We start from the raw sequence: 27218 nt of genomic DNA, 5'->3' as shown, positions 1-27218 counted from the left end.
CATTTCAGAATCATGAGTGCTCTTCTGAATGTTGATGCATTGCTTTGAGGGTGTAGTAAAGCCCCTCCAGACACTTTTGAAGATCAAAATATTTTTTTGGATAAACAATGGATTTTTGTTAGGCTAAATGTGATCAAACTATGTACAAATATACACTATATACATAGAAGATAGGCCCCGCAAGTCGCTAGGCTCACGCCCGAATGGCAGACAGGCTGCCCAGGTTGGTCCGCAAGTCGCAAGATCCAAAGAGGACCCAGATAAAACTCCGCCAGTCACATGAGTTAAAACTGAGTCAGCCCACCAGACACAAGGCTAACCAAGAGGGCCAGGGTTCTATTACAGGTACATACTGTACTAGGTAAGTTTTTTAGTCGTAGACATTGTAATCTACCATTTTGTTTTATTTTATTAATACCGAAGTACAAAAAGATGCACCTATGCTATTTTCAAATGACCTGTGAACAATATACATCTGCATTTAAAAAGAAAGACTTTTGAATGTTTTCATTTATATTAAAGTCAGCTGATGTGATCTGAAATCCATATGATATAAACCATCTCTTGAATGTGCCAGAGAGGGAGAGATCACTCACTTTCCACATATAACCTGTTTAGGCCTGCAGCTGGCATTCAATGCTGTTTTTCATGTCAGGGGTATTTGGTTCACCCACACTATTTGTAATTTAAGATGATGCTCCTGTGACATAGTGTGCATAGATATTTTTATGATGAGACTCAGTCCTTGGAAGTCCACATTTAAACAAATCCTGGCCTTTTCTGTGCCCTGCTTAAGTATCACAATCCATCTTCAGGCACATTCTGAAAAGTACTTGGCAGTTTTGTTCTTGTCTTTGTACTTTGTATTTTACCTTAAACAGACATGTTTCATTTTTAAGAATTTCTTGGGGCAGAAGAGATGCTGCCAGCTCCTCAGCATCTGATACCATCTCTCATGTTGTTTTATTCTGTGGTGCATCTATATTAAGATTTTGATAGTTGTGCAGATCTTGAAATACTTGTAGAGTAGATTCAGCCAGATGTCTCTAGGCAACTGAATACCTGAGTTTTCCAGGAAATCATAGTTCAAAGCTTAGGAGTTATCTAACGATTTTATGACACAGTTATGCACACAGGAAAAAATATGCATGTTTTTCCTTATGATAGTTTCATAACTTTTGTTGCAGGCTATTTTGAAGAAATATGTATTGTCTTGTTCAGAAGGGAAGATTTTTCCATTGGATTTATGGAAATGAATGTACATATTTGGGTGGGTAGCATTGCCAGCTGTGTACCAGGGTGGAAAGGAAACGGACAGGAACTTTTATGCTTTCAAACATTTATTTTCCAGAAGATTCAGACATAGTATATCAGAGACACTAGGATATTATTGAATTTTATTGTGTTTAGGCTCTCACAAATACAACTGCTCGGCAATTTGCAAAGTGATGCTGACCAAAACAGGCCTAACATGCAAATAGTAGATAATCTCCAGGAAGACAGTTGAGTCCAGGCAAGGTGACATCACTGTCCGTTCATGTAACTGTCGCGTCTCTTTCTAGGTGCTTCCCAAAGTCCCCCTGTTAGAACTTTCTGGCCTCTGCTGAGGTTGGATAGCTGGAGGTCCACCCTGACAAAAATAGGGATGGAAGCCATAACTCACACACACAGGGGCCTGCTGGAAAGGTGCTAATCATCTTGGCATTGCACAGTATACACAGAGCCAAATGTATGGGGGAGTGCCAAATTTAGAGCTTCATAGTCATTAGGTCACAGAGTCGATAGGGGTTACATCAAAAGATGCAAGCTCATAAAACATTAATAGAATGTTCAGAGACATGTCGGCAGACATAGATATACATCACATACTGTATAATATGCCCGCGGCAACCACTATCACTACACTATTATCGTCCAGGCTTGAACATTGGGAGACATGTTGAAGCTCATGTTAGACTTAGTGCACCCTTTATGGATAGAGAATGCAGCAATCCAGCTACAACATGTTTGCTGTCTGCTGCAGCGACATATAGTCCATGCCCTATCACTGACCGCCCTCAAAATAAGTCATACGGGTCAAGTGATGATGTGTGGGGAAAACAAATGGTATGATTGTTCAAAAGTCATGTAGAGTTTAAACTGTTATAATGACGACTATTCTTGTGGGCCACTAGGGTTACTTTTCAGATCAAATGTATGATTGCTAATCACATTGGTTCTCCACTGTGGTCTACAACTCAAGGCACCTCTGACGGACAGAATCTCAAATCATTGATTGCATGCTGATTGCAGCACTTGAATGAAATGTTTACTCCAACTAGAAAAAATACATTGCAGAAGTCCTGCCCTTGGATGATCTTGGCTGTCATCTGCAGACGAGTTTGGCAGAGAACCACTGCAGGCCCCGTACATGCCACTAGGAGGCAATAGATCACATAAGATTTTTGTTTTCTTGCCAGGGTGCAAATAAGGCCAAGCATTGTCCCAGATGCAAATCTCCAGGATACTCTGTTGCTATTTCAGTGTGCATGATTCTTTATTGAATACAAAAACACAAAATCACTGCATTCCTACTGCTATCAAGATCAAACAGGACTGCTATGCACTAATCGGATTCTGTTTGACATAAACTTCCTCTCTCCAATCAGAGGATGAATTACTCTACCGAACCAAAACAGGAGCAGACAAAGCAAAACAAAAGCTGACTCTCAGAAACAAGCGTGTCCAGGGCGTCTCCAGGACAGGTCATGTTTTATAATGTCTAGAAGCACTTCAGAATCACTATGGGAAGATCATAGTGTAGCCTACACACAGTTATTAGATCCAGTCAGGGAAGCAAAGTAGACCCTATTCTACTTTCCGTGCTGTGGATAAGTTAATGTGCACATGAATCACTTTTTGATCTTGGCATTACCTGTAATGATGCATTCATTGTATCAAAGACTGCATTAAACACTATTACATACACAAACAATATACATTTACTCATACATTTACTCAATTGTTAAGGCTACCATATGATGAGTGGACTAAAGGACAAATTGACAAATTTGACAAATTGAAAGATTTCAAAACAACAGGATTCACACACTCCTTGCAAAAGTGCAAACTGCGTGTGATGTCTACCCTATGCTGCACAAGCTGGTTTATGCATATTATGACAAAGGCTAGACTAGCCATACTGAATGAGTGAAGAATGAAGTGTTGTGGGACTGCACGAGTTGCTTTGTGATCTTTTCTTTCACATGCAGTCTGTTTTTTTAACCCGCCTTTGTTACCTCTGTCCTGTTATCTTGAGCCGCAGTCCAAAAATCAGCGAGCGAGCCAGACGGGGAGTACAAAGGGGAAGAGAGAAGGATTTTAAACTCCGCCTCCGCCTCGACCATCTCACATTCTTCATACTCTCTTTTCTAGATTACAGAAGACTGAGGAAAGAGAGACGAACAGGGCACGCGAGAAGGCGAGTAGGATGAACATGGCAATACCCAGAACGTCTGAGCGCTTTCAATCCGATCACAACACGCGTCTGACATCGATTTGGGCATGGATCACTCGCAGCAGAGACAGAGTCCAGATGACTGACGTTACACCTAGGCTTTGGACAAAATGAGGGTCATCTACATCCAGAACGCCGGCTTCGTCGCTGCTTTCTCGGGAGGCAATGACGGTTGAGGTTTTTAGCTGTGACTTTGAGATATTGGCTGTATTTCACGGTACATTATTATAGGATATGCAGCGCCCTTATTAAAAAAAAAAAAAAGAAAACTGGCAGATCATGCCAGTTCACGCAAAACGAAAGAGAAAGATAGCTCGATGTAATATGTGTTGAGAATTGATGTATTGTTTCGAATGACAATAGCGAGAGGTGCTGTAAGTGGCATAGGCTACCTACCTGAAAGAAATTTGTTTAACATCAAACGTAGGCTAAATGGTGCCACTGGCAACATCGAGTCGCATTCTTGGTTTTTGTCATTGCTAGCTACTTAAAATTAGACACTTATAATATGCAATGTAAAATATATTTGACCGGTCAGTTTATAGCCAACTCATGAAATATACGTTCACTTTATAATGGTATAGCCTATTTAATTCATTAATTAGTCGAGTGATTTTTTTAATTGTGATAGCCGGCTATGTAGATTAGACTCCTTGGCTAATAGATATAACAAATGCGAGTGATCCATAGACAATCTTAGATTTTAGATGTTAATTATAATTAATCATTTCCTTGGTTATTTATTTATTTATTAAGACTATTACTAGGCCTCTTAGTATTATATTATCGATATTTGCCTATAACGTTGGGGAAGAATTAGTATTAGCTTTCCTGAAAATGGAATCAGGTTGTGCATCACCTCGAAGCGTCTCTCGCACTGAGGCTGAACCTGTTCGGTCCTCAATGGCGAAAACCGGAGGGGACGAATCGCCTGCAACATCACCTGCCGGCCACCCGGTGCCAGAAACACCCACGGGTGACGGCAGGAGAAGTTCGGGCGTCAAGAAACATCACCACAAACACAACCTGAAACATCGTTACGAGTTGCTGGAGACTCTGGGAAGAGGGACATATGGCAAGGTGAAGAAAGCCATTGAAAGACACTCCGGGCGAGAGGTAAGAGAATTCTCAGTCATTGGGCTACAAATAATTAAACAGAACAGTGTCTTTCCAGGGCAATTGATTTTCAGAAATCAATATAGCAACTTATCAGATGTCTCCCTAAGTGCTGTGCTGAAACAGAGCTCCTCTCTTGTTGGGGTTGCCTCTATGTGCAGTGCTCCCTTGGGGCCGCGGGAATGCTGACAACACGCGCTCTATCCCCAGTAAGCCAACATTCTTGGCGCTATTGATACCGCTTTATGACCGAATGACATGCACGACTGAAAAAGGTCAATGAATCTCCAAGGTGGACTACAAATAGGGCCATAAATTTGCAACTGCCAATACCACATGTCTGCTACCTTTGGAGACGGTGATGATTTACAGCCATGTGTAACCCTATAAAGCAGCACACTATGTACAACTCTACATGGTTAGGGTTTGGTAGGACTCACACTTCACATATAGCACCTGTTGGGCCATTTAATCACTAATGCATTTCAGAGAGAAACGTGCCTGGGTCCAACTTTGTTATTTTGTTGACCTTCCTCTGCAGCTGTGTAATTGGTCCAGACAGCCCACCACTCTACCTTTAGCTGCAGTGAAAGTATTCCCACGTGAGGCAGAATTTGACCCCTGCACCCAGTCTGGCAGCGGGAGGAGAACTTTCCATGTGTGACATATGCCAGGGGAAGGCTCAGCTGACGGCTGACGTCCTCTGTGGTGTTCAGAAATGTCTGTCAGCTTGAACACTCCCATGTCTGTCAGGTTGAACACTCCCATGACCTCTGGCCTTATTTACTGGGCTTCTGTCCATGATTGGCACAACATTGGATGTGTTCACACCTGGTCTTGTTGCAAAGAGCAAAACAAATATGTATATCATTTTGACATGGCAAAGCCCTGTGCTTGAGGTCATTCCATCATTATCATACATCACTGCACAGTATAGGAAACCCATCTCTGAAAGCATTAAATCAGCTTTAGATTCATTTGATGGTCATACCACCTCTGTTCTGTCACATTTATACTCCTTTAACACAAACAGTTGAACACACACACACACACACACACACATATATACACACTGATGCAATGCATACACAAGAATGATGTATTTCTGCACTCTAAGATATTTAGAGACCCCCCTCAGTAGAAATAAACTCACACTCAAGCACACATACACATACAATATTAATGGTGGTCTCACCCTCTTGTGCTGTGGTGGTTATGGGGGCATGTAGGATAAGTGGAGTGTCTCTATGCCAACATGAATGTTTTATGGGCCATGTTATGATCCTATCACAAGTGAACATCTTCCAGAGGGCCCCACTGTGTTTGGGTCCTGCGTTAAATGTGGGTTTAAATGACTGTGTTTCCAGCGGAGGAGATAGCGCTGCTGGTGGCATGCACTAAGTGCTTCCTCTCCTCTTGCTTATGTGTACGACGTCAGACTGTTTTGTGTTTCTGGGCGCGGGGCCAGGCCCACGCTCCTATCCATCTTTTTAGCAGCTGGCTGATGGGGAGTGTGGCCATTGGATAAGCCATCTAAAAATACCCCAGCGTTGATTTAGCAAGAGGTGTGTGCACTAATGGAACTTTTTTTGTGTTTGTGATCTTTTAGCGATTAGGATTGGCACGACGTGTAAAGCAAAATGTAGAGTTTTTGGAAGAGGATTGTGTTGGTGGTCAAGAGTGGACCTCTAGCTAGCCATGTGTGTGTCTGCTGTGCTTTGTGCCGCTGAGTAGCCATTTGTGTGTGTGTGCTGGGTGTTGTGCCGCTGAGTAGCCGTGTGTGTGTATGCTGGGTGTTGTGCCACTTGAGTAGCCATGTGTGTGTGTGCTGGGTGTTGTGCCGCTGAGTAGCCATGTGTGTGTGTGTGCTGGGTCTTGTGCCGCTGAGGTTTCTGGTGCTGGTGTTGTTGTTGGCTCATAGTGCTCTGTGATAACTATGTCCTGCCAGGGTTTGTTAGTTCAGCAGAAATGACTCACTAATCCCGCTGCATTCCTCCACTATCTCAGAGACAGAGCTTTCCTTGAAGTGTCCTATCACCGCAGCAGAGGTAGCAAGCAATCTACTACTACCAGGGAGGGGTTTGGATGGGGGGCAGTGGAGTTTTTATCTCTGACCACTGGTCTAAAAAAGACCATCTTTCCATGGCACATCTACAAGACAACAACAAACAAAATCTCCTCTCCCCTGCTTGTAAACATTTCACATTTAGAATTGCACTTTGAAGATTGCAGCACAAGTTGCTTAGACCGCAGAACTTAACTGGAGCCAGGGAAAGCTGTGACTTTGTAAAAGGGACCTTCACACTGAGGCTTCGACAGCCAAACAGCCTGAGCCGCAGACTGGCTCCACGGTTGGTGCTGTGTGTGCCATGGTCATGACCTTTGACCCCTAGGGACCCAGCAGACCGGGAGCAACGGGAGTGATGGCAGACGAGTGAGACTGTATTGTAACATCCCGACCTGTTATGTAACGTCCCGACCTGTATTGTAACGTCCCGACCTGTTATGTAACGTCCCGACCTGTATTGTAACGTCCCGACCTGTTATGTAACGTCCCGACCTGTATTGTAACGTCCCGACCTGTATTGTAACGTCCCGACCTGTATTGTAACGTCCCGACCTGTATTGTAACGTCCCTACCTGTTATGTAACGTCCCGACCTGTATTGTAACGTCCTGACCTGTATTGTAACGTCCCTACCTGTTATGTAACGTCCCGACCTGTATTGTAACGTCCCTACCTGTTATGTAACGTCCCGACCTGTATTGTAACGTCCCGACCTGTTATGTAACGTCCCGACCTGTAATGTAACGTCCCGACCTGTTATGTAACGTCCCGACCTGTATTGTAACGTCCCGACCTGTTATGTAACGTCCCGACCTGTATTGTAACGTCCCGACCTGTATTGTAACGTCCCGACCTGTATTGTAACGTCCCTACTTGTATTGCTTTCCCGGACCGGCCAGTTTCCTCTCAGACAGCAGATGACATGTGCAGATGGAAGGTGGCTGCTTAGGGAGGCCGGGGAGATGACAAGTGTGCTTGCATGCGTGTGTGTGTGTGTGTGTGTGTGTGTGCGTGTGCGTGTGCGCGTGTGTGTGTGTGTGCGTGCGTGTGTGTGTGTGTCTGTTTGCTGTTTGCGTACACACAGGGACACTAAAAGCTTAGAATGCATCCATGAGGGACCAGAGGGGGCTATTTCCACAGGGTGCTATTTACGCCTGTGAAAGCTCTCTCCTCACGTACACTTAGTTGTGCATTTAGCGAATAGGCATGAGTATGTGTGCTAGCTGCCCTGTGCACATGAGTGCCTATAGGGATGCTTGAGGAGGAGCATGTGGTGTATGGCCCAAATGAGAAGACTCCAGATCTGAAAAGGTTCTGGTGACAGCAGGGCTGAAAGGGGATAGCAGCACATGAAAGGCCATCAGCAGCAAGAAATGAAAGCTGCAGAGAAAGTTAATATCCTATGAGGGAGGTCTACGTGATGGGCCGATTAGGGTGTGTTCTCTACGTGATAGGCGATTAGGGTGTGTTCTCTATGTGATGGGTCGATTAGGGTGTGTTCTTTACTTGTTCTCTACATGTTCTCTATGTGATGGGCCGATTAGGGTGTGTTCTCTACATGTGTATGTACTTTTTTGATCCCGTGAGGGAAATTTGGTCTCTGCATTTAACCCAATCGGTGAATTAGTGAAACACAAACAGCACACAGTGAACACACAGTGAGGTGAAGTACACACTAATCCCAGCGCAGTGAGCTGCCTGCAACAACAGCAGCGCTCGGGGAGCAGTGAGGGGTTAGGTTCCTTGCTCAAGGGCACTTCAGCCGTGCCTACTGGTTCTCTAGGTGATGGGCCGATTAGGGTGTGTTCTCTAGGTGTTCTCTAGGTGATGGGCCGATTAGGGTGTGTTCTCTATATGATGGGCCGATTAGGGTGTGTTCTCTACATGTTCTCTACATGTTCTGTACGTGAGTTGGCAAAATGAGTGCCCCGCACATAGATCACCTTGAGTCAGATGCAAACATGAGTTGGGTTGATATGTGTTGCCAATAATGATGTCAGTTTTATTGTTGTAGCTTGAGTCTGCCTGTCACCGTGATTGATTGATGGGTGACACACTGTGCAGGGAGGACTCAGCTCGTCTGGTCTTCAGAGATTCACAGCTGGTGCCCCCTGGTTGTGGTTGGAAATAAAGAATGCATTTTGTAGCACATACTGTACACACATAAATTGACACACACTCACAGACACACACACAAATTACCATAGATATTCATTCATACCCAGCCACAAAGACTGAACATGGCCAGATGTATGCAAAGGCCCACATTCATGTTTCATGTACTGCATGCATAAACCATTGGGGGAGCAGCCCTCTCCATGCTGGTAGTGGCTCTCAACCATTTTAATGAGCTGGAAGAAAAGAATAGCTGGAGAAGACCTCCACTTCAAAACAGCCAGCGTGCAGACACACCTGGGAATAGGAGTGTTTGGGTGGGTGGGGAGAGGGGGCAGGGATGCCATTTGCTACATACCCTCCCCACCCCCAGCACATGCTTAAAGACCTTCTGTAGGTGAGACTGAGGCAGCTAGCCAGAGCAGCTGGGGAGCACACAATGCTTCATGCTCAGTGAACCAACCTCACAGACACAAGGGACAAAGGGCAGAGCAAGGATGGGTATCTATGTCAGCTTTCCTTTTGATTGAGTTCTCTTGCTTTTGTCATGCGCATAGCGCACACATCATTAAGTCCTTGGGGCCAGACAAAGGCTGTCTTACATCGAGTACCTATACCCACAGAGGTGATCTTATTCCATAATACTGGTGCCTTTTAAGGTAGAAACAGTGAAATACGAAAGCAGTGCTGCCAGAGTTAGTTTCAATCACCAGAGTTGGGGGACTGTGGGTTCTTGTGCACCGTGATGTATTTGGCAGGGGGTGAACACCTCTGCTGTTTGTAACGTCATGAGGTAATGGAAAACAGTGCAGGTCAGCCCACCAGTAACAAGCAACCTAGCAGGACCTCGGACTCAGCGTGTGGAAAACAAGGTCCCAGTCCAGGTAATCGTGCTTGTGGGTGATTGTGGTTTGGCTTTATAGTATGGATGTGCACCATCATTTCATTGGCACCATTGCAAGCTGTTGGTGTTTGCTTGTTTTGGAGACAACAAAGTCTCCTTCACCACGGCACAGGGAGAGAGCAGTTGCCAAAAGAAGAATGAAGGCAGATTCACACTTTGCTGCAGTGTAATTGCAGATTCACACTTTGCTGCAGTGTAATTGCAGATTCACACTTTGCTGCAGTGTAATTGCAGATTCTCACTTTGCTGCAGTGTAATTGCAGATTCAGGGCCTGTCCACACGGAGACGCTTTTTAGGTTAAACGCAGAGGTTTTGCTTCGTCTTGGCCGAGTGTCCAAAGCGAATCCTGTAAAGCGCACTGCCTGAAACCGCACTTTCTTGAAACCTGGTCCCAGAGTGGAAAAATCTGAAACCGTAGCCGCTTTGAATTCGTTTTAGACAGCGAAACGCGACATCCTGCTGGCGTGTCGATGATGTCATCGCCACACCTCAGCTGCCCTGGGTTGCACTTATAGTATTGCTTAACAATACTAGTTTTCATACATGACATTACCCACGATTACACTCCGTTAAGATAAATATCACAACTGGTGAAAGAAATTTTTAGCTTATGACTTGGTGGACTGAACACTGTTTTTCCCGGTGTTTTTTTATGCATTCTAGCTACTGTCAGTGACGAGAAAGTTAAGTTATTAGGAAAGTCGCGGTGTAAGTTTAGGCTACATTAATTAATTGCGTAGTGCCAATGTCATTCATTTATTTACATGTCTTACAACATATATACATGCATTCACAGTCGAGTGAAATCAGATATAAGCATACAAAGACGCTTAGAACTCACGTTAAGCCGATGGTAGCACACTGAATGCAAATGCGCGATTTGATGCAGGCAAAAGTATTGACTTTTACTAACGAAGGTTTTATAGCAATATTATAAATGTGGCGACAGAATAGCCTAGAACTTGGGTAAGCCTTGCGTTTAGTAGCCTAATTGCGGTGATAGCCAAAACTAATGTGAATCACGGACTATCCTACAACCAAAGAAAGTAAAAGGTGATTAGTAGGCCTACCTCGTTAGCCAAATAAAGGACGGACTGCACCCTTCACAAACCGTGAAAATAAAAGTGTATTAGTTTTACAGTTGACTACAGTTGACAGTTCACCATCAGTCCACACAAACAATTCTGGTTTCCTTGCACTAGCCATTTCGGTCGTAGCCTATTCTGTCTGTTTGTAAAAGCGCCAAGTTTTGGTCAATTTCTGTAAAGAAACAGTGCCACCTATAGGCCTGTGGTATGAAGTAACGCGTGTTGAGTCGTGTTGAGATGGATCCGTTTGGACGCAAATATTCTTGATACGGTTCCAGGGAAGACGGAGGAAAAAAAGATCGGTTTGGTACGTGTGGACTAGGCCTCACACTTTGCTGCAGTGTAATTGCAGATTCACACTTTGCTGCAGTGTAATTGCAGGGTTGAACTTGCAGGGTTGAACTTGCAGTATGGTGGGGAATTGGAGAGGTACGTATACCCGAATGGAGTAGCATTTCATCTATGCAATAAACCCTTTACTCCCTGATGGGGCAATAAACCCTTTACCCCCTGATGTGGGAAGTTTATTAAGGCAACATGTCAAGTTGTGCACAGTGCCTCCAGTTGTCTATTTGAGAAAGAGAGAGAGACAAAGAGAGAGGGAGTGTATGAGTCAAAGACCTCACTGTAACCACAATCACACAGCCCCCTCACTCCCATTCCAGGTTGCAGAACCATTTCACCCCACCTTACCATGTCAGAAAAGCTGCACTTTATCTAAAAAAGGCCAGCCAGCACGAGAAAAGGAAACAGTCACCTCTTTAAACACACACACACACACACACACACACACACACACACACACACACACACACACACACACGTCCATCACTTCTCTTCTCCAGTCTGATTTAACGAATCCCTCCTCAGGCCCCTCTCTCGCCATGTCCACTCAGTACCTACAGTAGAGTCCACTCAGTACTACAGTAGAGTCCACTCAGTACCTACAGTAGAGTCCACTCAGTACCTACAGTAGAATCCACTCAGTACCTACAGTAGAGTCCACTCAGTACTATACTGTACCTACAGTAGAATCCACTCAGTACCTACAGTAGAGTCCACTCAGTACCTACAGTAGAGTCCACTCAGTACCTACAGTAGAATCCACTCACCCAGAGGCCCCTCTGTCCTCCTAATGCCTCACAGTCCTAAAGCAGATACAATGTCCACTGGCTCTGTGACTCAGCAGGGGGCTCTGAGTCAAGGTAGAGCTCTGTTATGTAATTATGATGCATTTGGGGGAACATATGGAACCACTGCAGCGCAGTCTGACATCACTTACACATGCTTCCATGAGTTCTATTAAGAAGTATGTCACGCTGGTCACAATTATTTAAGGGGTTCTTTGGGGGCTCATTCACTCAACAGGAAAAAAACAATAGCTCAGCCCAGGTCATTTACCTGAGCATATAAAAAAACATTCACTAAAGTGCACTGGTACATTGCTGCCTATGTGGAGAGAGAAAGAAAGCCATTTGTGTGAGGCACAACTGGTCTGCCTCACACACATAGGCAGCAATGTACCAGTGCACTTTAGTGAATGTTTTTTTATATGCTCAGGTAAATGACCTGGGCTGAGCTATTGGTTTTTAGTGCCAGCGTTGGCCTTAGTGCCAAGGTGCTATAAAAATGATTAATGGCAGAGCCTTAAAACAGCATATACCCTACACATATTGCACTTTTAAAAAAGAAAACTTTGTGACTCTGTTAGTATGGACTATGATGTTATGAGTTATGAGACTCTGTTAGTATGGACTATGATGAGAAGACTCTGTTTTCCAGATATGGAAAACTCCTTTTTTTAGTGTTTTCTCAAAGCTGCCTTTTCTTGGCAAGGATTCTGGAGAGAGGGGCTTATGTTTTTAAACCACTTTAGCGCAACACTTGCCATTGCCAAGGAGCCACAGTGGCACGTGGGGTTGAATAGACCATGTGACTTAACTCTGAAGCGGGAGTCACGCCACGGAGGCCATGAAATCCCGATGACAAAGAGGAAAGGAATCCTCGCCACCCGTCGCATCAGAGGGATGAGCACAAAGAGAGCTGCCATTAAGGCACCACGTGTCACGTTGTTTTCCAAGCTTGCACCTTCATTTTCTCCCAAAAAGTCTCTTGAAATTACACCCTGGTGGAGGCAAATGACTCCTTTGCGAAGGCTTCTGGCTCGTAGATGTTCTGTCTGTGTTTAGCGGATAACAGCCGCGCAGTGGTCAAAGTACAGTCCTGTGTGGTTCGGGGTTGGAACAGGGTTAGCTGAGGTGGCACAACGTTTGAGAGGTGGTGGGGTCAGAGGCCAAGGGGACGCTGGGCAGAACACTGAGCACAAGAGCTTTTGGGAAATGAGTTACCGCTTTTCATTCAAATCTGATTGAAACACACTGGAGCTTTAGTGTGTGTTTATCCACCATGACAGAACAATAACTACAGTCATTTTACAGTCTGGAGCAATGTTAACTTTCAAACATGAAGAAAGATCTTTTGATGTAGACTTCAACAGCTTTGTTTGTTCCAAGCAAATATCATTTCTTTCTGAAGTTATTAAATTGTCCTTTTTGTGTACATATTGTAGTTGCTTTGTGTAGGGGGGAAATATTGTTTTGACATCTTTTGAAGCAGACACCTTTGAACCAGCTGTTTTTATCTTCATGAAGCGTAACTGACCTCTGACCTCCCTTATCTCCAGGTGGCCATAAAGTCCATTAGGAAGGAGAAGATCAAAGACGAGCAGGATATGGTGCACATTCGCCGAGAGATAGAGATCATGTCGTCCCTCCGTCATCCACACATCATCTCTATCTATGAAGGTTTGTCTCTTCCACCCATTCATCCCTTGTTCCTCCCTCCCTCCCCAACTTTCTCCTCCCCTCCTTTTCTGCTTCACTCTCTTCTGTCTCCTTGAGACAAGCACTGGACTGAAAATCCTCTCCAAAGAAGATGTCACTGTGGGATCTCGTCCACAGCCTGAACATGTTATGCTGGGGTGCTCCTCCATCTTGGCCAAGTGTCGGTGTGTGCGTTTGAGGGTGTTGCATGGGGGGGTGTTTGAGCTTTGCTGTTCCCCACATCTGAGGGGTCTCTTCCTCTACTTCTATTCGCTCTGCCTTTTGCTTTCTTCTTTTTTCATTCCTTCCTTCCCCTTGCCCATCCATCCTCTTGATCTCACTGCCAGACATCTGTTGGTGTTTACAGTTCTGCAGCTGCTAGCCAGCCCTGGCCATGAGACAGTGGGCTAGCCTCTCTCTCTCTCTCTCTCAGCCGTCTGACTCTTCCACACAGCTCCTCACAGCAACAGAGGCCTGCAGCCAGCATGCAGACTAGCAACAAAAAATACACATCCAACAAATAAAACTGCTGACATGATGAAGTCAGCATTTTCAAAAATGCCATGTTTTTGGGCGTACGTCTTGCGTGGGCGTGCCTGCATGCGTGCAAGTTTCTGCGCTTGTAAATGCATGATGACTTGATGCATCATCAGCAGTCCAACTGTACCCAAAACCATTTTAAAAGCTCTTTCACACGGGAAAACATGGTCTAACACCATACAGGGGTGTCCTCCAGATGGTCTAACAACATACAGGGGTGTCCTCCAAGCTGCTGCTCCACAGAAAATGGAAGTGCAATGCAACTATCCAAGGCAAGGATGTGAAATAGGAGCCTGTAATCAGGGCCCTCTGGATGGAGGGCTGCACCCAGTGGAACACTTTTCCCCTTTGTGCCTCGTCAGGGCTGGCACGATGCAAATTAGCTGACAGAGCTTTCGCTCGCCCGCTCACTTAGCGCCGCTCTCGCAAAGAAGTCGTCGGCCTCTGATTTTATTAATCCCCGAGTGTTTTTGAAGAGCGGCCATATTCACCACTGCGGAGTGTCATAAGTCAGCGAGTGTTGTGGTTGGCTCGGTCTGCGAGTCTGAGAGAATGATTAGGAGAACAACCCCCACTAAATGAGGCCTTGGAGTCAGTCGCTGCTCCTATAGGAACAAGTTCATTGTCTGCCTCCGATGCCAATGCCACAGACTTTTTTCTCCCCCCCCCTCTCTTTCTCTCTCTCTCTGAGGCTGCCTGGTTTCTGGTGTGTCTGTTAAATAGTGTTTACTGTTGTGTGCTGGCACTCCCCCAGAATAGCGTTGGAAACGTAGAGACAGAAATGTGTATCCGGCAACACCCGTGTCAACATTTAACTACTTGTGCGAGGCAAAGTGGAACCAGATGTGAGCACGGATTGATTTCACCATGCGCGTTCTGCATCCATCAGCATGTTGCAGGCATTTCAGCTCATTTGCCTTGTCGCCAGCAGGATAATTCATAACCCTGTAACCTCATTTTGAGATTGATTTGCATTGCAGTTTACACCCCAAACTCTTAAAGCTGTAACCCCAAACAAGTGGACATAGATAAAAAACAAAAACTTGACTGACTTCATAAGTATCACCCAGACAACAAGGCTTGCTTCACGATGCAGATAAATCCTGTCCCAAATGAAACCTTACATTTAGGACATTTGAGCTGTATTAGGGTAGGTTGCTATGTTCTCTGAAGATTACCATAATGATTAGGGTGATCATGCATTTATGGGTCAGCAGTCATGCTCTATTGATTCACAAGAAAGTAATTACAACATGGATTAAAGACAATTTAAATAGAAGAAAGAGTGAGGGCATTGTAAGCTGAAGTGTGCTGTAAAGCCCCGTCACCAAGCAGCACAGGGGCACAGTGTAGTGAGTGGCATCCAGACAATAGGTGGTAATTACCAGGCTCCTAAGAAAAGCCTCCAGAACAAAAGCTCAGGGTAGGGGAGGGCAGGGGGGCAGTGGGGAGGGTAGTGTCCAACCGGCTGTGTCTAATGGTGCTTATGTAAGCCAGGTAATTATCCCATTGAGAGTGATCCCAGGGGGTCACGGGGGTTCAACGCTAATGAGTGGCCGTGGTGGGCGGTGAGCGGCACCCCTCTCTGCCAGTCGCACGGGGTCACGGTGGCACGGGAGTCAGCCCTCGCTTTTTGCAGGCGCATTCAGGCCAGAATCCTCGACTCAGCGAAGTCAGAGATGATGATGGTCAGTGTGGTCAGATGGTCAGTGTCATTTTTTCCTCTGTCTATGCTGTAGTGAGGTGGGTTAGCATGCTAGGCTGTCTAATCTATGCTGTAGTGAGGTGGGTTAGCATGCTAGGCTGTCTATGCTGTAGTGAGGTGGGTGTGAGGTGGGTTAGCATGCTAGATTGTCTATGCTGTAGTGAGGTGGGTTAGCATGCTAGGCTGTCTATGCTGTAGTGAGGTTGGTTAGCAGATAGATAGATAGATAGATAGATAGATAGATAGATACTTTATTGATCCCTAGGGGAAATTCAAGCATGCTAGTTAGCAAGACTGAGACCAGTGGCCCATCCTAGTGGGTGAAAGGGGCAGTAGAATAGGGACAGCGCTTGGACAGGGCGATCCATGGCGGAAATATGCCTCTACACCCTACCCTGCTGGACCCTGCTGGACTTTGCTCATCCTCACATGTCACCGTTGCTCTGCCCTGCTCCACTGGGTAATGGGCTCTGCTGGGTAATGGGCTCTGCTGGGTAATGGGCTATGCCCTGCTCCACTGGGTAATGGGCTCTGCTGGGTAATGGGCTCCACTGGGTAATGGGCTCTGCTGGGTAATGGGCTCCAATGGGTAATGGACTTTGCTGGGTAATGGGCTCCACTGGGTAATGGGCTCTGCTGGGTAGTGGGCTCTGCTGGGTAGTGGGCTCTGCTGAGTAATGGGCTCTGCTGGGTAGTGGGCTCTGCTGGGTAACCCAACCAGTCACAGAGTCACAGAGCCCTTGCCTCTACATGACAAAAGGCTCCAGATGTGAAAGAGTGCTGGGATAGGCAGTAAGGGCAGACGGCCCAAACTAGTTAAAGAAGATATCCAAAATATCAGGGGGGAAGTACACAGAGTGCCGTGCTGTTTGTGGCTGACCTTGGTTTCAGCTCTGTAAGCCCCCCACCCCACGTCCGCCTCACGGGACCTTCCTTGTGAAAAGGTGCTTAGCGTGGAGGTCAGGAATGTGAGAGACGGCTGCCATGTACTTTTGACACGATGAGCAGCCACTGATTTACTGTCCTGGGAAACAGATGTGCTCCTTTCCAGATTCAGACCCCCACACACACACACACACACACTCCTCCTGCTCACTCTACTCCCTCCTGGGCAGGAGGGTCCAACACATACTGTAGCACACTCCTTGCAGCGTAGTTAGAGCCCCGCGCCAAACATGTGAGGTGGGCCGCTGATGTCATGGCCAGAGAAGCACGGAGAGACACTTTGGCCTGCTGCAAGCCTGACAGACGCACTCTCCCAGAGTGAGCAGGGTGGGGCGCTCCTTAAAAGGAGATTTGTGCTTTACACACGGTTTACATTAGCATGCTGAGCCAATTTGCCTGGAATTGAAATTGTATGGCATATGAAACAATATGGATGAGGCTGTTTGTGTGAAAAGGTCACTTGGCAGTGCTGTTATATTAGAGATTAGGCTCCAACGCATGTTCCCCAATATACAATATAATATAATATAATATAATATAATATAATATAATATGCCCTTTTAACTTAAAACGGTTTGTTACCCCACTGCCTTATGTTTGTGAGTTAACTTGACAATAAAATACATTTTTAATCAACTTCCCTTACTTAGTCAAATCAACAAAAGTTTACATAAACTCTTGTTGTGTCAAAAAAAGTATGTAAGTTAACTTGATTAATTTACATGTTGTTTCAAAATAGGATCATTCATTGAAATAAATTTGTTGACTTGAACCAATTACCGGAAGTTTGTTCCCAATCAATCCTTACTTAAATTTAATCTTAAAATAAAATACATAACTAAGAGACACTGACACTAAAGGCTATACTGCTGTTGTCATGTTATCGTGTAATTATTTGTTGGTGCCACAAACCATCAAGTGAATGACCATCCACAACAGCTTAATCAGGTGCCTATGGCATAAAGTACTTAATCAGCTACATAGGGCATAAAGTACTTAATCAGCTACATAGGGAATAAAGTACTTAATCAGATGCCTATAGCATAAAGTACTTAATCAGCTACATAGGGCATAAAGTACTTAATCAGATGCCTATGGCATAAAGTACTTAATCAGCTACATAGGGCATAAAGTACTTAATCAGCTACATAGGGAATAAAGTACTTAATCAGATGCCTATGGCATAAAGTACTTAATCAGCTACATAGGGAATAAAGTACTTAATCAGATGCCTATGGCATAAAGTACTTAATCAGCTACATAGGGCATAAATTACTTAATCAGATGCCTATGGCATAAAGTACTTAATCAGCTACATAGGGCATAAAGTACTTAATCAGCTACATAGGGAATAAAGTACTTAATCAGATGCCTATGGCATAAAGTACTTAATCAGCTACATAGGGCATAAAGTACTTAATCAGCTACATAGGGCATAAAGTACTTAATCAGATGCCTATGGCATAAAGTACTTAATCAGCTACATAGGGCATAAAGTACTTAATCAGCTACATAGGGCATAAAGTACTTAATCAGATGCCTATGGCATAAAGTACTTAATCAGCTACATAGGGCATTAAGTACTTAATCAGCTACATAGGGCATAAAGTACTTAATCAGATGCCTATGGCATAAAGTACTTAATCAGCTACATAGGGCATGAAGTACTTAATCAGCTACATAGGGCATAAAGTACTTAATCAGCTACATAGGGCATAAAGAATATAAACTTTTTAATCAGATGCCTATATATCATAAAGTAAACTATAATCAGCTACATAGGGAATGAAGTTAAGAAAGTGTCAATTCGCATTGAACCCAGAATATAAACTTCCTTTAAACAACTATATGTTTCAATAATGGTCCAGTTGCTGAAAAGCTTTTATATCTATTGTATTCATTGTAAACATATAAGGTCCAAGAACCTTCACCTTATAAGGTAAAGATCAACTCCAATTAAGAAAGTAGTCAATTCTGCATTGAACCCAGAAGGGAAGTATGTCTACTCTTTAAAATATTCTATGTGTATACCATATGTTTCAATAATACTATTTTTATGAACCTCATTGGTAATCCTGAAAAATGAACTGACAAAAGATTAAAAGTTAAGATAACACCAAGGGCAAATCATTTCTTACAGTGTAGGGTCATGGACTCGTACATGTGTTTCACATTAACCATATTAACCCTGGAGTAATTGGCCCAGGAGCTATTGTTTTGGGCTTTTTATTACGCAGAAGACACCAACTAACCTTTCTCCTTGTGTTGTCTCCTAAAGTACAAAGCTATGCTCATACCTAACCTTTCTCCTTGTGTTGTCTCCTAAAGTACAAAGCTGTGCTCATACTTGGTCCTCTGTTCTTCTGTCTCTACAGTGTTTGAGAACAAGGACAAGATTGTAATCGTGATGGAGTATGCCAGCAAAGGCGAGCTGTACGACTACATCAGTGAGCGACGCAGGCTAAGTGAGCGGGAGACTCGACACTTCTTTCGACAGATCGTCTCTGCCGTGCACTATTGTCACAAGGTAAACCTGCCCTCGGGTCTCCAGCTACCTGTGCAAACCAACATAAAACGAGACTTTTCCCAAGAATTCACTATGCAGGGGACAAGTGACAGAGAAAAAAAGTGCCTGTTTTTGCACAGAAAAAGACCTTACACTAAGCAATCCATTATGGAAGCCAGAGCTTATTAAAAAGGTAGGGGGAAAGGGGAACATCAAAGGCTCTTTCCCCGTGTTTATGACAGACCATCAACCATTCCTGTCTCACTGGGTCCACCCAAGGGTTCACCCCAGGCCCTGTGGGTCTGCCTTCATTGCAAACTGCGCAGTTATTAAATAAAGCCCAGCGACGACGTCACCTCTATAAGTATGTTATTCTTGGCCCCTTCCTGATTTGGGAGGAATCTCCATGTGACAGAATGATGAATAACAGCCCTGCATTGTCGATAGCCCATCGGACTGCTTACCATTGCTGTCTGTCATGTAGTAAGCTTAGCTATTACAGCATAGGGAGGCCACACAGGCAAGAGAATGAAGACACTACACAAAACAGCTAACTACAGTGTTTCATCTCCAAGCAATTGACCCCCCCCTCCCCTCTCTGCTCCGTGATTGGCTAGCCCCCCCCCCCCCCTCACTCTGCTCCGTGATTGGTTAGCTCTGTTAATCATTTCTTGGCTCCATCCAGCCTTGTAAAAACCCCTCCTCAGTCACACACAAACATACACACACACCTTTGCTAGCTGTGGTTCTTGTGCCTGCTCTGGTGAGACTCCTTCCCACTGCACCATTGTCATCTTCCCTACAGCTGGGGGAGAGGGTGATGTCATGGTGATGTCATCCCCGGCTGGGAGAGCTCCAGACATCGTGGTGCACAGAGGATGAGTCACTGTACGCAACAGTGCTGGTGGTGTGCTCTGTGTGCATGTGTGTGTGTGTGTGTGTGTGAGGGAGAGAAAGTGTGTGTGTATAGAGAGAGAGGCAGAGGGGGAGGGGGGTCACTGGGTGGCTCTACGTCTATAACGAAGGCTCTATGACAAGAGGGAGGAGCGAAAGCAAAGCGCTGTCAATTCGCTGTCCGCTGTCCATAACGAGCTCTATTCCCCGTGTCCATAACGAGCTTGCTCTATTCCCCGTGTCCATAACGAGCTCTATTCCCCGTGTCCATAACGAGCTCTATTCCCGTGTCCATAACGAGCTCTATTCCCCGTGCCAAATGACTGCATTTCCGTCGCTGTGCCCCACATGTTAATGGTTTCAAACAACACAAGTTATTTCCTTAATGCAGAGCTGTAGTGAGGACCTCATTTACACTATTTCATAATTACAGGGTCTGCTTTAGATGGCAGATGTTAGGTTGCACAGAGATACCACTTTCAACATCACAAAGAGATACAGCTGAAATGTCATGGTTTCCCGACTTGTACAGCAATAATAAACCAATTTGTCTGTTTTGAGTGTGTTTTTGCAACTTGACATTAAGTATGTGAAGCAAATCTTGCGGTCATGTCCACTAACAAAATGTTATTATTTCCTCATGCTTTTTTTCAGAATGGAGTGGTGCACAGGGATCTGAAACTGGAAAACGTGCTACTAGATGAAAACTGTAACATCAAAGTAAGCATGACTCTCCCCGTTTCCTCTTTGCTATAACTCAATGCTGGCTTGCTCAACGGCACTCCGGCCAACCGGACAATGCCACCCTGACCTTTGACCTGTCCTCACCCGCCTCAGTGTTTGGTCTGGGGAGGAGTCTCTGGATCTAGCAGAACAGGAAGATAAGAGCAGGGGTGGGGCGCCCACAGCTCAGAATGACAGGAACTGGTGGTGGCCGTGGGTCACTCGGCCCTCCTCATGATTCATAAACTGGGAGGACAACCATGAGACCATATCTTTGATTACTTAGCCTACTGAGCAAGACTGTCTGGATGTGCAGTACATCATGTGCTGTGTGTCTGGGGGAATAGCCAGCTCCGGGAGAGCTAGACTGTGACACCAATGGGTGTGTGGAAGACCAGTAAATGTAGTCTTGATTGCTGAACTATACTAATGTGCTGTATGTGTGTGTGTGTGTGTGTGTGTGTTCTCTCTCAACAGATTGCTGATTTCGGCCTTTCCAACTTATATCACAAGGACAAGCTCCTGCAGACATTCTGTGGGAGCCCCCTGTATGCTTCGCCGGAGATAGTCAACGGGAGGCCCTATCGTGGCCCAGAGGTCAGAAATCCCTACTGACCCTAAGTCCTAAGGAAAGAGAGAGAGGGAGAGACAGAAGAAAGAGGGAGAGAGAATAGAGGGAGAGAGAATAGAGGGAGAGACAGAAGAAAGAGGGAGAGAGAATAGAGGGAGAGAGAATAGTTCTAATCTCCAGGACCTTCCCCCATGGAGGTTCCGTAGTGATGAAACGGAGAGTTACTGAAGCGTCAGTGCGAGGCCTTTAAAGGGATTAGCCCTCGGCAGACCTCCACAATCCCACCCAAAACAGCCCTAGATTCTCCACCACTGCCCGCAGATGGTGTCGGCCCTGCAGACCCTTTGGAGACTTCATGGTTGTTGTGCTCTGGACGTGTGTCCTTACAAAAGCATCTAAATGAGTTACACAGAAGTATGGACTTTATTGCCAGAGCCTGTGGTCCTCCTGAAAGTTCCACTGGTTAGGCCAGGACCCAGAAAGAACCTAGCTTTATACGAGTCCTCCGCTGATTAAAAAGCAATCTCAAGGCGTTGCCAAATTATAGCAGTTGTATACTTTAAAACAAGTGTAATTCCTATTTTAGACCCAAGCCGAACCTTTAAATTTCCTATAATTTGCTGTAATTTACTTCTGGGTACAAAAAACAGCAACGAGATCAAAATCACAATGTCAAAAACTCCAATGGGGAAAAGCCGCAAATTATAGCCAACCCCTGGAAATGAAAACAGAGCACAATGGCGCTCCCTCAGTCGCTCCGAATAGACAGGAAGTGCACTGATCCGAAAGGAAGTCCAATCACACCAGGCCACTATCTGATTTCCTGAGTCCTGACACCCACCAGACTTGGCGACATTCCCTGAAGCAGACTTGGCTAACATTCCCCAAAGCAAGCTGCCCCACTCTGACCCCCTCGAATCAGCACCTGTCAAGGTGTTCAGGCATTTCCAGACCTGAACGTGTCAGCCATCAGTGCTGGTCTCGTTCCATCACGTCAGTAAGACTTATGTAACTTGCCCTATACGTGTTTAGAGAAACTTGTTGCATAATGTCTGGATGTGAAACAGAAGGTTAAGTCTAATTAGTAAAGGGTTGTTTATCAGCCCATAGATTTCAAAAGGGCCACAGTTAGCCGATCTGCTTTTATTATGAGGTAATAACTAGGACACAATGGGCAGTGAGTCTGTTCTGTTAAACAGTGACCATCACAGTATTGCAGAGGCTCAGATTATACAATTCTAGAGTCAGTAAAGCTCAGGCCTCAATAACATTATTGATTGATGTTTTTGTGAAAGCACTGATCAAGTTTGGCTAATGTCCACTATTCTCATCAGGTGGACAGCTGGGCACTGGGTGTGCTGCTGTACACTCTGGTCTATGGGACAATGCCGTTTGATGGAGGAGATCACAGAAACTTGATTCGCCAAATCAGCAGCGGGGAATACAGGGAGCCCACTCAGTCTTCAGGTGAGACATCCTGATAACACTCCATTAAATAGCCTTCAGGTGAGACATGCTGATAACACTCCATTAAATAGACCACTCAGTCTTCAGGTGAGACATGCTGATAACACTCCATTACATAGTCTTCAGGTGAGACATGCTGATAACACTCCATTACATAGTCTTCAGGTGAGACATGCTGATAACACTCCATTAAATAGACCACTCAGTCTTCAGGTGAGACATGCTCCTCCTGATAACAATCCATTAAATAGACCACTCAGTCTTCAGGTGAGACATGCTCCTCCTGATAACACTCCATTAAATAGACCACTCAGTCTTCAGGTGAGACATGCTGATAACACTCCATTAAATAGACCACTCAGTCTTCAGGTGAGACATGCTCCTCCTGATAACAATCCATTAAATAGACTTTAGACTTTAGGAGGTACAGTAACTGTTTCAAAAGAGTCTTTTGCATCTATATACAGTATATATTTGTAAATTTGTACTTGACCATGTCAGATACATGCAACAGTGTTTTCTGTGACTAAAGTGCACTTAGTGAAGCATTTGTTTGGTTTTGTGTTGCTCTGCCAGACGCCCGCGGTCTGATCCGCTGGATGCTGATGGTGAACCCTGAGCGGCGGGCGACGGTGGAGGACATTGCCAACCACTGGTGGGTCAACTGGGGCTGGAAGAACAGCGTGTGCGACTGCGAGGCCCAGCGGGACGCCGGCTCTCCCATGCTGGCCCGCTTCATCGACTGGCAGAACCGCGCTGAGCCCCGGCCCACCAAAGCCACGCGCCCAGAACCGCTGCTGCTCGTCCGCCAGCGGCCCAAGAAGTCCAAGAAGGAGAATGACGCGGGGGCGCCTCACTGTGGCGAGGAGGACAACCTGGAGCTGAAGCGACCCAAGGGGATCCTGAAGACCAGGCCGTCAGACGAGCAGCACTCCCCTAGTCTGGAAGAGATCGATTTGGGACCTGCTGCCAGCGTTCCTAAAGGGGACTTGATAACTGGTGCTAGAGAAGAGGAAGAGGAAGAGGAAGAGGGGCCTCCACTGATGGGAAGTTCGCCCACCAAAGCAATGCCTAGTCTCCCCAAGAAGGGCATCCTGAAGAATAACCAACAGCGTGAATCAGGGTACTACTCCTCGCCAGAGCGCAGTGAGTCCTCCGAGTTGCTAGGGGGCAGCATTACACCTCTCGTGGCCAGTTCGCCGCCGAAGAGGGCCGTGGGCAGAAAAGGAATCTTGAAACGCAACGGCAAGTTCTCCACCTACAGTGCCATGCCGTCCATGAGCGTACTGGGCGAGCCGTCGTCCTCTGCTGACGCCGGCCTGTCCCGCAGCCAGAGTCGCCCGTCCAGCATCGTGGGCGAAGACAGCGTCGTCCTCGCCAACAGCTCGTTCAGCGGAGCCGAGTGGCCGCCCTCCACCCCGAGGCCCAACATCAGAGGCTGCGTGTCCGCTGAGAATCTGCTTCAGCTGGCCAATTTCAAGGGCCTCCAGGCGGCACCGCCTCTCCCTGGGGCCAAGTTCGGCCGTAGCCCCCAAAGCTCCCCGGGGGACAACGGCAGCTTCTCCCTGCTGGGCGACCTGGACGACATGACTCAGGTATACCAGCAAGCCCTAGACATCAGCAGCAACCTGACCTAGAGGGGAGATGAGAGAGAGAGAAGGTGAAAGTAAGAAAGAAAGAAAGAAAGAAAGAAGGGGGTGTGAGAGGGTTGATGGTACAATCTGACTGTCTGTGTGGTGGCTATGTGAATGTCTTTGCGTGCTCTATAATGACGACCAGTGTGGTGCTGGGAAATGCTTACTGGGAATAAAGCGCTCCGCTGTGGGATCCAATCATGCAGGAAGCTGTACTCACTAAGACAGACGCACACACACATACTGTAAGTCTCATAGACAGGAGAAGAGTAGGGGGAAGTGAAATGTGGTACAATGAGAGTGGCTCGCCCCAGTCTATCTCCCTAGCTCAAGTGCTGCAGCCAAATGTTTACATGTTCATTTGAAAATCAAGAAGTAGAATCACAAACACAAGACACCATGCAGTGGTAGACTCTAAGAAACAGGGGGGTAAAACCGCTCGCTGAGCAGAGAGAGTCAAACTGAGTTTACAAAGGCACCTTAACACTCACCCAGAGCTCATGTTTTTGTGATCTTTGCTTCCTGTAAATGAAAAAAAAAGAAAAGAAAACAAACCAGGGTCTTGCTCCAAAAGAACTATCATTGTTATTATTTATTACTATTTAGCGTAGATGTAGTGATACCAAACTGGTGTGGTCTGGCTCTACTGGAAGAGTGGATGAGCTCAATGTCTCCAATCCCTTTGTATGGAATTGACATATATGATTATTGTGTTATTCAATTAACTGACCTAGCGTATTCGATATATCTCGAAGACCGCATATGTAATACAAGGGGTCACATATATCACGCATATATGTCCTTAAGCATATGTATGGTTTGTATGGGAACATGTAGGAAGTGCCTTTTTTCAATTCATATGAAATTGTGTATGTCATTTCCTAAAAGTGGAGAGAGAAATGCCAGGTTAAGCCATCACCAGATGCGCTCTTGTTGTGTTGAATGTGGAAAAGACCCAGGACCTCAAGGCACCGAGCCTCTCGTAGGGATGTCAAAGGTTACAGTGCCAAATAGGATCTGCAGCCCCTGTCTGTACAAAAGCCATGTTGTCATAGTCACCCGCTTCTCAAACCCACCTCACAGGCCACATGGATCTTGTGCCTTGTTTGTTTGTTTGTTTGTTTTGTTGTTTTCCCTGGACTCCCACTCTGGGTGGCCTCTTGACTGGACATTCTGGACACACTCACCTTAGCCCAGCTTTACAAAGGTACAAGTCTCAGACGCACTCTCAGTTCCTAGGAATGTTCTTTTTTTTTGGGGGGGGGGCATAATTTGCTTTTCTACTTTGTTTTGTCTGGAGGGCCCTGAAGTGGACCTTCTGGTTTAAATCCCCCTTTGTCTTTAGAGGAGCCATTTTCATACCGATTGATTGGTAGCTACAAGAGTGAGCAGGGTGATTACTGAATTTGGGGGGGGGGGGGGGGGGGGGCTGCATGATGTTCAGTCTGTTATTATAACATGTCTTAAGCAAACTTTGAAACTAGATCTGTTTGAGAAAATAAAAAAACAGATACGCTGGGATGGAGTGATGAGAGGGCACATTCCAGTCCAGACATGTGGGCACAAGAGATCTTATCAGCGCTAGACTTTGTGGCTTTTTCAGTGTTTGTCACTATTTCTTATTAAGCAGGGCAAAACATTTAGTTGAATGTGCTTATCAATCAAAAATGCTGTAGATTTCATTTTGTTTATGTTTTGAATCTTAGCAAGAGAAATAGAGAGTATGAGTGAAGTAGAAGTCAGAGGTGGAGAGAGAGAAGTGGGTGGAGCATCAAGTTGGTGTAGACAGTAGATGGGAAGAGATTGTATACTGTAGATAGGTCAGAACTAGAAAGATGTTGTTGTTGCCGTGGTTAGGCGGCATAGGAAGGAAAGATAAATGTAAGTGTTAATGAAATGAGTACCAAAGGAAGGTAGAGACATGAGACAAAGTAACAGAATGTTTGCTATGAAGCCAAAGAGGAATGAAAGGTTTATATTCTTGTTCATTTTGTAGCTTGTGAATGTACAGTATGTAGTGGTAGTTCCTCAGTTGAGTAGGATTTAAGGAGCCTTAAGTTTTGAGGTTTTAGTTTGGAAAGCCACAGTTTGGGTGGTCAGCAGGATGGGGAGGTCAGGGATGTGTCCAGCTGGATGGATATCTGTCACTCTTCGGGAGATAGATGAACCTCTACACACCAAACCAAACCAAAGCGCAAAGAGTCAATGCCCATTAATGAGAGACTAGCCCTCGCTAGCCATTACTGCCCACACAGCAGAGAACAAATTCTCCATGAGTGTGTCCTGGAGGTTTAGAGACACTGCTATGATGCTGGGTTCTGTAGAGAAGTGCAGCACCTGGAGTACCTGGAGAGAGCGCTCGTTTGGAAGGGTCTTGACCACCAATATGGCAAACCCTGAAAGATGACAAATGAAAGCTCACTGTGCTCATCCAAAGGTTGAAGTGTGTGACAGAGGTCCTGGGTATTGTTCAAAAAGAAACACCTATTGTGTATCATATTATTGTATTGCATTTTTTTTGTATTGTATTGTATTGTCAACTGGATTTACAGTGATGAAATTATACTATGTTAGTATTTTTAAATACTTCTCTGTTTTTGATTCTCCAAAATATAGAATCTTTA

At 45.4% G+C, this 27218-nt stretch overlaps 1 protein-coding gene across 1 annotated transcript; it reads left to right on the top strand.

Moving 5' to 3' along the window:
- The first annotated feature begins 3418 nt into the window (after positions 1–3418).
- On the top strand, positions 3419–26920 carry nuak1b (NUAK family, SNF1-like kinase, 1b). Its single transcript, XM_048257223.1, has 7 exons — positions 3419–4612; positions 13471–13591; positions 19175–19326; positions 20854–20919; positions 21400–21519; positions 22828–22960; positions 23537–26920. The coding sequence occupies exons 1-7, from the start codon at positions 4334–4336 to the stop codon at positions 24595–24597; spliced, it is 1932 nt and encodes a 643-aa protein (XP_048113180.1). The 5' UTR covers positions 3419–4333; the 3' UTR covers positions 24598–26920.
- Positions 26921–27218: the final 298 nt, after the last annotated feature.

This window comes from Alosa alosa, chromosome 11 (assembly GCF_017589495.1).
Source record: "Alosa alosa isolate M-15738 ecotype Scorff River chromosome 11, AALO_Geno_1.1, whole genome shotgun sequence".
Classification (NCBI taxonomy): domain Eukaryota; kingdom Metazoa; phylum Chordata; class Actinopteri; order Clupeiformes; family Clupeidae; genus Alosa; species Alosa alosa.
This window is presented reverse-complemented; position numbering and strand designations above follow the sequence as displayed.

Coding starts and splice junctions, on each gene's coding strand:
- nuak1b (XM_048257223.1), top strand. CDS start 4,334: ATGGAATCAGGTTGTGCATCACCTCGAAGCGTCTCTCGCACTGAGGCT. Junction 19,327..20,853: donor CCGTGCACTATTGTCACAAG/GTAAACCTGCCC, acceptor GCTTTTTTTCAG/AATGGAGTGGTGCACAGGGA. Junction 20,920..21,399: donor ATGAAAACTGTAACATCAAA/GTAAGCATGACT, acceptor CTCTCTCAACAG/ATTGCTGATTTCGGCCTTTC.